Genomic DNA, 14,530 nt, shown 5'->3' on the forward strand with positions numbered 1-14,530 from the left:
CCAGGTCAGGTGAGTAGGGAGCATGAGGAATCACTTCAAAGTTGTTATCACGAAGAAACTGTTGCGTAACGTTAGCTCGATGTGCGGGTGCGTTGTCTTGGTGAAATAGCACACGCGCAGCCCTTACCGGACGTTTTTGTTGCAGTGCAGGAAGGAATTTGTTCTTCAAAACATTTTCGTAGGATGCACCTGTTACTGTAGTGCCCTTTGGAACGCAATGGGTAAGGATTACGCCCTCGCTGTCCCAGAACATGGACACCATCATTTTTTCAGCACTGGCGGTTACCTGAAATTTTTTTGGTGGCGGTGAATCTGTGTGCTTCCATTGAGCTGACTGGCGCTTTGTTTCTGGATTGAAAAATGGCATCCACGTCTCATCCATTGTCACATGAAAAGAAAGTCCCATTCATGCTGTCGTTGCGCGTCAACATTGCTTGGCAACATGCCACACGGGCAGCCGTGTGGTCGTCCGTCAGCATTCGTGGCACCCACCTGGATGACACTTTTCGCATTTTCAGGTCGTCATGCAGGATTGTGTGCACAGAACCCACAGAAATGCCAACTCTGGAGGCGATCTGTTCAACAGTCATTCGGCGATCCCCCAAAATAATTCTCTCCACTTTCTCGATCATGTCGTCACACTGGCTTGTGCGAGCCCGAGGTTGTTTCGGTTTGTTGTCACACGATGTTCTGCCTTCATTAAACTGTCGCACCCACGAACGCACTTTCGACACATCCATAACTCCATCACCACATGTCTCCTTCAACTGTTGATGAATTTCAATTGGTTTCACACCACGCAAATTCAGAAAATGAATGATTGCATGCTGTTCAAGTAAAGAAAACGTCGCCATTTTAAGTATTTAAAACAGTTCTCATTCTCGCCGCTGGCAGTAAAATTCCATCTGCCGTACGGTGCTGCCATCTCTGGGACGTATTGACAATGAACGCGGCCTCATTTTAAAACAATGCGCATGTTTCTATCTCTTTCCAGTACGGAGAAAAAAAATCGAGGCCTTAGAACTTGAATGCACCTCGTATTTGGGGAAAAACTGGGGCATGTGCCATAATTATAGCTAATGAAAATGAAATCAAAGTGAGTAGACCTGTAACCAGCTGTATGGATGGTACATGGACCAAGAAATATCTTTGCTGTAATATAAGAAAAAATTAGAATGATGACGTAATGGATGGCGGTTGTGTGGTATTAGAAAACATGTAAAAATTGTTTGAATCCTAGAGTGGAAGAGTGTGAGTGTTGGAGAAGTCCACAAGAGAACTTCATCCAGTGTTGAATCCTGAATGGCTGATGATGGTATGATCCATAAGAGGACTCCACCCAGTGTTGAATCCTGAATGCTGTGATAATGGTGATGAAAGTGTCATGTAGTTAAATATGAATATAATGTATGAATATGAACATAAGAAAGTGATGTAGAATCAAATTTTCCAGTATAAGTTTAAACTTTGTTACATATTTTCATTTTTAGTTAATATTACAATAAAGGAAACAGCAAGATGCAAACAGTAACAGAAGCAATGATGGGCAATCACTCACCTGCAGCTAGTTGATGCATGACATGTAGACAAGTGTGACAGCATAGGAAATTTCACTTGTAGCAAGCTACCATTCACTCTCAGTTAAAGTGTGAGCATGTGTGCGCAGTTATCCACACCCACCCTACACCTCCACACACACACACACACACACACACACACACACACACACACACACACATACCATAGTAACTCTGTCCTAAGAGAGACATATTTTTAGTTAAAATGTGTAGTGACTGGTAGTTTCATGTTAGGAATAGGAAGATATTAATGTTAAGTTACAACCAGCCATCTCACAAGATGTGTTTTATCAGCCTGCTTTCTCTGAGAAAAGTATTGAAATGTATGTTTACTTCCCTACATATAAGTGCTTCAATGGTGCACAGTGTTTATAACTTTATATAGTGACATTATACACATACTTCACATGCACTTCTTGCACACAAAATCCATGAGTTCATAGGTAGCAGAGCGCATATTGAAGCCATATTCTTTGACTTCAAGACGATGTTCAATACAGTTATGTAGGATCGTGTTGTGAACAGAATATGTGCTAGTGGAATATTGGCCAGCTTTATGACGGGATTGAAGATTTCTTAGCAAATAAATACATCAGTCTCAGGGAATATATCATCACTGTTCACAATATATCTAAATGACATGTTGGATAACATCGGAAGCTCCATATGAATGTTTGTGTACAGCGCCTTTGGCTGAGTAAGAGCAAAATCACAAATCAAAAGATTCATCCACAATGGATGTAGGGTTTTTCTGTCACTTATCTCTTCTTTCAACCCAGGCAAAAGGAGGGGCAGGTCATTGCTGTTCCCTTTTTAACCTTCTCCAACATGTCCCTCTCTCTCCTCCACTAGGATGCAACTAATACCTGTAGCTACTAGAGCTATGATAGTTTTCTGCTGATAGTTTTGTGTACCTGTATGTCTGTCTGTCGACAGCACTACATATCTCGCTTTCTGGAGGTAAGTACTAGCCAGCAATTCTATGTCATTTTAAAATTTTTGCTTAAAGTCATTGTAAGTAATATGAATAACCACAATATAATGAAAAGGATAGTTGGTACTCACTATATGGTGGAGATACTGAGTTGCAGAAAGGCACAACAAAAAGACTGTCGGAAAGTTAGCTTTCAGCCAACAAGGCCTTGTCAAAAGTAGACACTACACACACACACACACACACACACACACACACACACACACACACACACACAACTCACATGCATATGACCACACAGCCTCTGACAGCTAGAGTCTGGCTCCATGGCTCCAGCTGCCAGAAACTGTAACCATGTCTGAGAGAGTAGCATTTGTGTGTGTGTGTGTGTGTGTGTGTGTGTGTGTGTGTGTGTGTGTGTGTGTGTGTGTTTGTGTGGTGTCTTTTTGGCAAAGGTCTTGTGGGCTGAAAGCTAACTTTCCAACAGTCTTCTTGTTGTGCCTTTCTACGACTCAGCATCTCCGATGTAAGGTGAGTAGCAACTATCCTCTTCATAGAATTGTTACTTTCCATCCTGGATTTGCCATTGCTTAATATGTGTAGTCACTCATAGAGGGAGCAGATTTTTGTGCCCTGTGATTGGGCAGCATTTTGGAGGACCCTGAAAAGATGGATTTGAAATATACCAGGCTTGGACAGGCAACAAAAATTTTAATACAGTTTTAAAATATAACACAGTATGGATAGATAAAAAAATCTATCCATCAAGTGGCATCAGGAGAAGCACATATAAAATATATAAATATGCCAAGCTTTCTGAGCCAGTGGCTCCTTCTTCTGGTCAAAGGGTTGGAGGGAAAGGAAGAGAGATTAAGAAAAATGATTGTCAAGGTTTAGGAAATGGGGAGAGTTATGGGAAAGTTGCTCTGAACTCCGAGTCGGGGAGACTTACTGCACAGGATGAGAAGGAAAGACTTATTATTTGTGCATGCACCAGATTGGATTGGAAAACTTTAAGAATTTAAAGGGGTAACGTGGGGTAATAAGCAAGACATTGATTACTAAAAAACATTGTGCAAGAATCAGTAAGAGTGGGAATCCAAGTGCTTTATATATGGTAGATAGGTGGGGAGGGCAGGGGAAAAAAGACAGGATTGAAAATAAGATACAGAAAGGTAATAGGGATCAAAGAAAAGGAACAGTTATTGAAGAGAAATGCTGAGACAACAGAAATTAATGTAAATTTAGGCCAGAAGGGTGGCAAGAACCATCAGTGGAGCTACGAGAAACTAGTGGCACACGTAATGGGACAGATACTTGAGATCATTTTGTAGAGCATGCTCTGGAACAGGATATTGTGTATTACATGGAAACACTCTCTGTTTATGCCCATTCATTCTAACCGATAAGCTATACCAATGTAAAAGGCTGAACAGTGTTTACATAATAGCTGGTACAAGACATGTTTTTTCACAGGTGACTCTCCTTTTTGTAACATATGTTCTGCCATTTACAGGGCTGATATAAGTGGTGATTAGAGGATGCATCAGACAAGTCTTACAGCAGGGACAGTCATAGCAGTATGAGCCTTAGGGCAGAGAAATGAGTGCAGAAGGTGCATAGGGTCTGACTAGGATATTGTAGGATGTGGTTCTAGGTGTGGTGGGCAAAATTTCAGACAGAATGGATGTCATTTCAGGGTAAGATTTTAGGAAGTCATAACCTTGTTGAAGTAGCCGATTAATAAATTCAAGACTAGGGTGGTAGGGAGTGACAAGCGGTGTACCCTTAAATCAATTTTTTAGAGGGATCAGCAGTACCAAGATTCGATGTGATAGTGCGGGAAATCTGCTTTTGAACTAGGCTGGTGACATAATTACGTACAGTGAAGGTTGATGTGAAAATGGTCGTGTACTGCTGTAAAGAGTTTGCATCTGAGCAAATGCGTGTGCCTCAAATGCCATTACTGTATTTAAGGTAATGTTTGACATGAAAAGAATGGCAACTGTCAAAATGTAAGTTCTGTTGTTTGTTTGTAAGTTGAATGTGAACAGAAGTGTGTAGCTGGCCCTCTGTGAGGTTGAGGTCAACATAAAGAAAAGTGGTAACACATTCGGAGTAAGAGCATATGAAATTTAATTGGGAGATTCCAAAAATTTTAACAGATCAGTCTTGCCATGAGTCCATGTGGCAACAGTGTCATCAGTGTATCTTAACCAAACCAGCAGCTGAAGTCTTACTGATGCAGAGCATGCTCTACAACATGATAGTCATAATCTTGTTGCTTATTTCACCACATATGCCACCTGAATTCTCACTCTTGACATCAGTTTCTCAGAACTCTGCAGTTGGGAACTAGCATTACAACATGTGCTTGTTTTTTTGCCACACACATGGCCTAAATTTACATTAATTAGTGTGGTCTCAGCATTTATTTTCAGTAATTACTCCTGTTCTTCACACTCTGTTATTTTCCTATATCTTTTATTTTCCAACCTGTCTATTTTTCCCCTCCCCCCTCACATGTCTACCATGTATAATTATCATAGCTTTCCACTTTTATCGAGTCTCGCACAATGTTTTTCAGTAATCTGTGTCATGTGTATTCCCTTCTCCTCCAGCTTTTAAGTTCTCTGGTTTTCAAATCTCATCCCATCTGGTAAGGCTCCCCTGACCCAGGGCTCTGGATGACTTTCCTGGAATCTCTCTATTTCCTAAACCTCACCAGTTCTTTTCATTCACCCCTCTTCCTCCTCCTTCAACCCTATGGCCAGAAGAAGGAGCCACTGGTTCCAAAAACTTTGAAATGTAAATACCTTTGTATGTGTTTTCTCCTGCCGCCACTTAGTGAGTAGTTTTTTTATCCATCCGATTACATCATATTTTCAAAAATTGATTATTTCCATGTGCATATGTATATTGTATTTTCAAACATTAATTATTTTGTTGATACAATACAGTTTTAAATCCTATATGAGAACAATGAATTGTCCTGCTTCATTGCTGTCGGGCTTATTACTGATTTTCCTTTACTGTCAATTAAAATTTATCCCCCAATCTGTATAGTTTGTTGAATTTTTTATACCTAAAAGAAAGAAAAAGAAAAAAAATACATAACCAGAACACCATAAGTTGCAGTGGAATACCAGAAAGTTGAGTAGTGTTTCCAGCCCTGCTCATCTCTGACTAACTACTACAACCCACTTCCATTTGAATCTGCTTACTCCATTCCAACCTTGGATTCTCTCTACAGTTTTTACCTCTTCATTCTTGCTTCCATTACCAAACTGACAAATCCTTGATGCCTCAGTATGTGTCCTATCAATTGAATTCTTCTTTTGGACAAGTTGTGTCATAAATTTCTTTTTTCTCCAATTCAGCTCATTATATCCTCATTTGCTGTTTGGTCTACCCACCTAATCTTCAACATTCCTCTATCACCACACTTCAAAAGCTTATATTCTCCTCTTGTCTGAACTGCTTATTGCCCACATTTCACACTTCCTGCCCAGTAAGTCACTTTACTGTTGATAATATCTAGTTATTTTGAACTAAATTAGTCATTCCATACAGACATGTACTTCAGTGTTCATTAATATTTATTTGTCTTGCTATTTCATTTCAATATCTATTACATGTTAAGGACTTGGTGATTAATACAGCAATAATAATCAAGTAGTGTAATTATATCTTCTTTATTCACAGTAAGATACTGTTCACTCCTTTATTTCCTCACAGACCTGTGGGTTGTATATTTGTGAAGTAACCTTTTACAACAAAATGGAATTCCCATATATTTGTCTAAAGTGAAATAAGGGAACAAATTGTTTCTTGTTTTGTGAACGTCAGTAATGTCAAACTAGCAAAGTGATGATATTTTCTGTATGCATTTTTATGAGAGATTAGAGACAGATTAAAGCTTTTCCATTTCATATTCATCTGCCAAAAAATGTAGAGGAGTAGCCTGATAGCAACCCATTGCCACTTTTGCTGAAGTCTCGGTAGATATTTGCCAATATTTCATCATTTTCTTGAAATAGGTGGCTAAACAGAAACAAAATTGAGGAATCCTACATCAGTGTCACCATTGAATCATCCAGCAGAATTTATTTCATATATGGAGCTACTAAATTGAACACACACACACACACACACACACACACACACACACACACACACACACACACACACACAGAGAGAGAGAGAGAGAGAGAGAGAGAGAGAGAGAGAGAGAGAGAGAGAATACCTTGTGCATCCTACATAATGCTAACTGTTGCTTGGTGAACAGGAATCCAAAAGTGTTGTATTTATGGCAAATATTGTTACTATACTATTAATGCCACACACTTTATGATCAATGTAGTTTGTGTGCTAAAGATCATGGCGCACAGTTTACGCACCTAGAATCACTGTGTACTCTGGTGAGCATCACTATCTCAACACTCCACAGAGACTTCTCTAGTTCATGTCAGTTAAAATTTTTGTGTCATATGTATTAATTCCTATAGTAATAATTATTTTTAATGATTACAGAGTGAAGCATTTGATTCTGGCTGATCCTTGGGGCTTTCCTGAGAAACCCCCAGAAGCCTCCTCAAGAACTCTTCCGTTGTGGGTTCGCGCTATTGGTTATATGCTGCAACCGTTTAATCCATTGTGGCCTGTCCGTTTGGCAGGGCCTTTTGGTGAGTCCTAAAAATTATTGAAGTTAATTTATTCTCTCTCTTTCTTTCTCTTTCTCCCCCCCCCCCCCCCCCCCCCCCCACACACACACACACACACCATTGGCTGCAGAAATAAGCACCCAGCAGACAAATATTAAAGAAAAAGTTCAGCTTTTATGTATCTCTAGGATGCGACTGTGTAATGTATGAGGGAGTATGTTGTATTACACTCGATAATATTCAGAGAGATGCAAAAAGTCAACAGTATGTGTAATGTTGTGAAAGTATAGTTTATTTGGTGGAGTTATATACCACACGTTTTCCAGTACAAATTTTTAAATAAATAAATTAAATTTACATTTGAATTAATAAGAAGACAGAAGCAAGAAAGTGAAGGACGGAAAATAAAATTGATACTCTGCTTGCATAAAGGACAGCAAAAGAAAATACTTGCATGAGAATTTCATCATTTTGAAAGAGCATTTGCTTTCATGCATGTCTGCTGTATGTTGCCTAATAGGAAAATGTGTAGGGACAAAAGGCTGACGAAATGATTAGAGTGTGACTGTTTGTGTTCTTATTTATTTTGTTATTTCAATGCAAAATGTAGTTCTCTCACTAATTGTTCAGTCTTTTTATGTAACAAAATTAACTTTATCACATCAGAGCCCAGAATTAAAACTTACAGTGTGTGATAAAGTGTTGGCTTCCATGTGAGTCAAATGCCAGAGTGCAGCTCCCTGAAAGATCTTAGCCCATTGCCATTCTGTAATAGTGACAATGCTGTTATATCACAGAGGATTATTTAGCCACTTGATCCAAAAACTCAAGCTCTGGCATGCTGCTGTGTTTGCCTGGTTCATTATTCTTGAGCCCCCCCCCCCCCCCCCCCCGCTCTCTCTCTCTCTCTCTCTGTCGAAGCTGGTCTATGTCCTACAACAGAGCTTATGAGCTCAAAATAAAGTTAAAGTTAAAGCCATAATCCTAGATTTTATCAAATGTACCTTATAAATATTTGTAATAATATGAAATGGGGTAGATTGTTACTCAACAAGTAGAGCAGATATGGAGCAGCAGGCAGGTACATGGAAAGTAGACTGTTGGATATTATTAACCAGTCAGGTCCAGCCTCTGACACCGGTTATGTGTGAGTGAGTAGTGTGTGTATGAATGTTTGCATTTCTGTGTCTGAAGAGGCTCTTTGTCGAATAGCTTAATAATATCCTGCAGTTCATTTTCAATGTGCCAGTCTGTCTCTCACCACCTCCTCTACGTGTAACAATCTATCCAATTTCAATTGGTGCTACTCCATCCTGGATCTTCCATTATACATGAGTGTAATATGGTAACTCCTAACAAGCTGTGACCCTCCACCCATACTCATAAACACAAATCCCCATTGTAAAATTTTGTTAACTCTCTCTCTCTCTCTCTCTCTCTCTCTCTCTCTCTCTCTCTCTCTCTCTCTCTCTCTACAATTAAACATTTATCATTACATGAACAGAATATTTACATTATTTGCATGTATCTGTCCATATCTGGTTATTATTATTATTATTTTTTTTTTTTTTAAGGCAGGAAAGTAAATAATTTTGGGAGTCTCCCAGGTTAAGTTGTGGGTCAGTACTGCCTTATGTGTTCCCGCATTTCTCCAGAACTCAGATTCATCTTTCCTCTGGTCAGCTTCTGACACTTTTTCCATTCTTCCGTAAATAATTTATGTTAGTATTTTGCAGCTGCAGCTTATTAAACTGACGCTTTGATAATATCACACCTGCTAGCACCTGCTTTCTTTTGAATTGGAATTATTTATGTTTTGCTTGAAGCCTTAGTGTGTTTCGCCTGTCGCATATATCTTGCACACCAGGTGGGATATTTTATCATGACATTAAATATAATTTTTGTGTGCATGCAGTCATCCTCATTAAGCAGTACAATGTCATCGCATATCGACTCTAGTAGATTACTCTGTGCTCTGCCAAGGAAGAATGCAATTAACTCTCAAAAGCAGAAACTCCCATGAAGTTAATGATATATCAAGTAAATTACTAAGCTTTTGTTCTTCACATTTGTGCAAGGTATTTGGTCAAATATGCAATAGATATTTTGATGTAAAACCACCAAAAAGTTGTTTTTTGTGAATGATTTAAACATTAATGTCATCAAGCATCAGAGCTAGACACAGTGCTCATTAACAACATATATACTTCATTAAGAAAGAAACATATTATAGTATGGAAATGAATTACATCATGAAGCACTTAATTGAAAATTTTAAAATGGTGTATAGCGCATGCTTGTAATTTTAAAATGAATTAGGTGCCTGTTTAGTGCTGTGAATGTAGATGGCTCTCTAAATACGTCTACAATATACGACAGAAACACAGAGTTAAACATCAGTAGCAACTGCATTTCATGTTACAGTGCACCTGGAGTATAACGTGATGCATCACATCCAGAATACAACTGAGGTAGGGCTCCAAACTCAGACCAATTAAAGGTCAGACGTGGTGCATTGAACTTTTACTGTAAACAGCAAGTAGCATTAACATCTACACATTCAGCATTGACTCTTTTTTTGTCAACAGTATGTATAGTTTTGGCATTATATTGAAAAGGATAGGTTGCTACTTACCGTGTTGTGGAGATGTTGAGTAACAGACAGGCACAACAAAAAGACTGCTAAACTTATAAACTTTTGGCCAAAAGCCCTTTTCCTGTAGTGACAACACACACACACACACACACACACACACACACACACACACACACACACACACACACGTGACCACTGTCTCTGGCTGCCAAGGCCAGACTGCAAGCAACTGTGTATAATGAGAGAAGTAGTCTTGATGGTGGGGATAAGGAGGAGGCTGGGGAGGGGAGGGGAGGGTTGTTTGTCAGGGCAGGGGTGGGGGACAGTAAAGAACTGCTTGTGGGAGCATACAGGGATGTAGTCAGGAGAGGATAGGGGAGGTAGGTACAGTCAGGACGTTAGACAGAGGAAGGGGTGGGGAGGGAAGGGAACAGTAAAGGAGATAAGTAAAAAGACTGCAGGTGCACTGGGGAATAGAAGGCTGTGTAGTGTTCAGCAACTGGGTGGTCTAGCTCTTTCTTGGCCACAGTTGGTGGCAGACAGCTTCTTGGTCATCATGCCCATGCAATTTTGATGCACATTATATCAGTATAGAAACTACATTGTTGTAGCATTATCATAAAAGAAATGAAATATCTTTCAAAAAACCTGTATTTCACAAAATATAAAAATATTTTAGACTGTAAAACTGCTAACCATACATCTTATTTGTGTGTAAAAATAAATAAATAAATAAACAGGAAGCTGCATCATCTTTGTAGACTTCGTATTTTTATCAGAGATGGCAAAGGACTTTAAAGAACAATTGAACATAGTTGATAATGTCTGGAAAAGATGTTGTAAGATGAATATCAACAGAAGTAAAGCAGGAGTAATGGACTGGAGTAGAATGAAATCAGGCAATGTTGATCAAATTAAGTTACAAAATGAGAGACTAAAACTAGTGAGTTTTGCTGTTTGGGCTGAAATACAGGGTATCCCCAGAGGAATGGTCAGTATTCAGGGATATGACAGGAAGGATCACTCAAAGCAAAAGATTTCTAGTAAGCATGGCTCTAAAATGAACATCTCAAGAGGAGTGAGCACATCTTCGTCATTGGCACTGTGAAACAGTTCTGTTTTACTGCAGCTCTATGCTGTTCATACTTTAAGAAAAGGAAAAAATCTCCACTAAAACACATACTTTAAGAGCTGTGAGCAATTGGTCATCTTCACCCGATGTGGAACACACATCTTCAACTGAACAAATGCTCATAACTCTTAAGGTATGCTTTTAGAGCCCAGGTTTACTAGATGATTTTTCTTGCTTTGGCCCATACTACCTCCTCCCAAAATATGGAAAGCAAAGAACATACCTTAGAAGAGATTTGTTTCACAATATTAAAGACGAAGCAGTGCTCATAGCTTCTAAGGTAAACATTTTAGGGCCCATGTGTACATGACTTTTCTGCTTCGAATGATCATTCTTGTCATATCCCGACACTGTCCTTTCCTCCTGATATATCATGTGTAATTGACGATGACCAAATTAAAAGTTACATAAAATGCAAACTGACAATAGTAAGAGAAGTTTTTCTGAAAAAGGGAAATGTTGTTGTTGTTGTTGTTGTTGTGGTCTTCAGTCCTGAGACTGGTTTGATGCAGCTCTCCATGCTACTCTATCCTGTGCAAGCTGCTTCATCTCCCAGTACGTACTGCAGCCTACATCCTTCTGAATCTGCTTAGTGTATTCATCTCTTGGTCTCCCTTTACGATTTTTACCCTCCACGCTGCCCTCTAATACTAAATTTGTGATCCCTTGATGCCTCAGAACATGTCCTATCAACCGATCCCTTCTTCTAGTCAAGTTGTGCCACAAACTCCTCCCCAATTATATTCAATACCTCCTCATTAGTTACGTGATCTACTCATCTGATCTTCAGCATTCTTCTGTAGCACCACATTTTGAAAGCTTCTATTCTCTTCTTGTCCAAACTATTTATCGTCCATGTTTCACTTCCATACATGGCTACACTCCATACAAATACTTTATAAACAACTTCCTGACACTTAAATCCATACTCGATGTTAACAAATTTCTCTTCTTCAGAAACGCTTTCCTTGCCATTACCAGTCTACATTTTATATCCCCTCTACTTCGACCATCATCAGTTATTTTGCTCCCCAAATAGCAAAACTCCTTTACTACTTTAAGCGTCCCATTTCCTAATCTAATTCCCTCTGCATCACCCGAATTAACTCGACTACATTCCATTACCCTCGTTTTGCTTTTGTTGTTGTTCATCTTATATCCTCCTTTCAAGACACTGCCCATTGCATTCAACTGATCTTCCAAGTCCTTTGCTGTCTCTGACAGACTTACAATGTCATCGGCGAACCTTCAAGTTTTTATTTCTTCTCCATGGATTTTAATACCTACTCCGAATTTTTCTTTTGTTTCCTTTACTGCTTGCTCAATATACAGATTGAATAACGTCGGGGATAGGCTACAACCCTGTCTCACTCCCTTCCCAACCACTGCTTCCCTTTCATGTCCCTCGACTCTTATAACTGCCATCTGGTTTCTGTACAAATTGTAAATAGCCTTTCACTCCCTGTATTTTACCCCTGCCATCTTCAGAATTTGAAAGAGAGTATTCCAGTCAACATTGTCAAAAGCTTTCTCTAAGTCTACAAATGCTAGAAACATAGGTTTGCCTTTTCTTAATCTAGCTTCTAAGATAAGTCGTAGGGTCAGTATTGCGTCAAGTGTTCAAATATTTCTACGGAATCCAAAGTGATCTTCCCCAACATCAAATGCAAATTTAAGTATTCCCTGAGGTTTTGGTGTTGCAGATGGATAACATAGACATCTTGCCTTGATATTTTGTCTGATGACCATTCAGCTGTCTTCAGGTGATTATTTAACTGTGGAGACGGATGGTGCATATTGCTAAATTTGTAGCCGGCCGGAGTGGCCGAGCGGTTCTGGGCGCTACAGTCTGGAACCGCGCGACCGCTACGGTCGCAGGTTCGAATCCTGCCTCGGGCATGGATGTGTGTGATGTCTTTAGGTTGGTTAGGTTTAAGTTGTTCTAAGTTCTAGGGGACTTATGACCACAGCAGTTGAGTCTCATAGTGCTCAGAGCCATTTGAACCATTGGTACCAAAAGTTGGCATGGATGCACATGACAAAGATTACACTGAATGAGCACCCTCTGTTCCAGGGTGTTCCTCCCATATGTCAGCAATGTTGTGTCGAATTTAGACAGAATCCAAAAGAAACATTATCTTAATCTTATGGCTATCTACAAAGGCCTGGGGTGTACTTGGCTAAGTAAAGAATGATCTGGGTTTGCAGAAGGCCGAAGTCTGCAGATACTAAGCCTTTGTGACAGAGCCTACATTGATCAGCGCGCGCACACACACACACACACACACACACACACACACAGTATGGGAAAGATGAGTGAAACATGATCACCATACTTGCTGTTTGCAGCCCAGTAAGTGAGCCATTGATAAGCTTTGTATCTCTGCAGGACATTCTATGGATTATTCTGCCACAGAAATCTTATCCACCACAAGATTCTTCGGGATTCACTTATTAAGGAAGCTGTGGAAGTACATTTGGTTGAAGATATTGTTGAGGGTGGTGGTTTTCAACTAGATAAGGAATGGGACCCGTGATTTCTCTAACATCTTCAGAAGGAAACATTTACACCTTATGACACGTCTATCGGCAATTAACCCATTTGCAACTATGGGTATACATATATGCACAGTAGATGGAGCACCCGGACAGCTATGGGTGTACATGTATTTCGAGCAGGTGAAATGACTAGACCGCTAAGAGTATTCATTTATGCCCACCAAGCAGGAAGGTGTGACTGTTGAGCAGGGGAGCAGGCAGATGTGCACAAAGGAATTGTGACTTGCTGTTGTCCATTTTTCAACATTCCTGCCAGTGCCATCATTACCTGCTCTTCTGTGCAATCTCAGAAAACGCTACAGTTTTCACCTGCTTCTGGATCATTTTTGCTTACGAGTTGATTGAATAGGTACAATTTGGTTTCCTAACATGCACAAGATAAATGACACAAACATATATAATCTGAAGGGCATGAATTATTCTAATGAACTGTCATATCAGGTGTTACAAAAAGTGAACAGTGTATCAAAATTCTTGCAGTTCCTCAGCAACTCTCCAGTCCATGCGGAACAGAAAATGAGACACATGGCCAAAGAACTATAATTTGATTTTATAATGTTGACACTTGAATTTTAACTTCACAGACCCGCAATTCAACAGAATATGTGCATGCAATATCAGCATTGCACACACACCTGCACACCTCTGTTAACGGTATCTGTCAGAGAGAACTAGACTCGACAGAGGACACTCATGCAGTGGTAATCTGTGTGAATGCATCTTCACGTAGTATAAACTTAGTGACATACACCCACAGTCTCCAGTGTTAAATGTGCACCTGAAGATGGCTGAGTAGTTGTCTTCTGAAACATTGTGACAAGATGTGCTCGTCATCCAGATGCAATCCCAAAACCTCATGGAATATTCACCGTGCCAGAAAATCTTCAAGAATCACATAATTGTAAGTCTTAGGAAGTTTGGAGTGTATCCTTGGACAGAAATGAAATGTGGACAGGGTGCAGTTCAAACAAGAAGAGTATAGAAGCTTTTGAACTGTGGTTTCATAGAAGATCAAATAACAAATGAGGTGGTTTTGATTAGAATTGGGGGGGGGGGGGGGGGGGGTGA

General features: G+C 39.7%; 1 protein-coding gene across 1 annotated transcript in view; it reads left to right on the forward strand.

Moving 5' to 3' along the window:
• Nucleotides 1-14,530, forward strand: part of LOC126484339 (1-acylglycerol-3-phosphate O-acyltransferase ABHD5-like) — a 103,259-nt gene that overhangs the window by 22,173 nt on the left and 66,556 nt on the right. The window contains exon 5 of the mRNA XM_050107792.1: nt 7,045-7,196. Within this exon, the coding sequence (XP_049963749.1) occupies nt 7,045-7,196 (152 nt within the window). The remainder of the gene's footprint in view (nt 1-7,044; nt 7,197-14,530) is intronic.

The sequence above is a fragment of the Schistocerca serialis genome, chromosome 6 (assembly GCF_023864345.2).
Source record: "Schistocerca serialis cubense isolate TAMUIC-IGC-003099 chromosome 6, iqSchSeri2.2, whole genome shotgun sequence".
Classification (NCBI taxonomy): Eukaryota; Metazoa; Arthropoda; class Insecta; order Orthoptera; family Acrididae; genus Schistocerca; species Schistocerca serialis.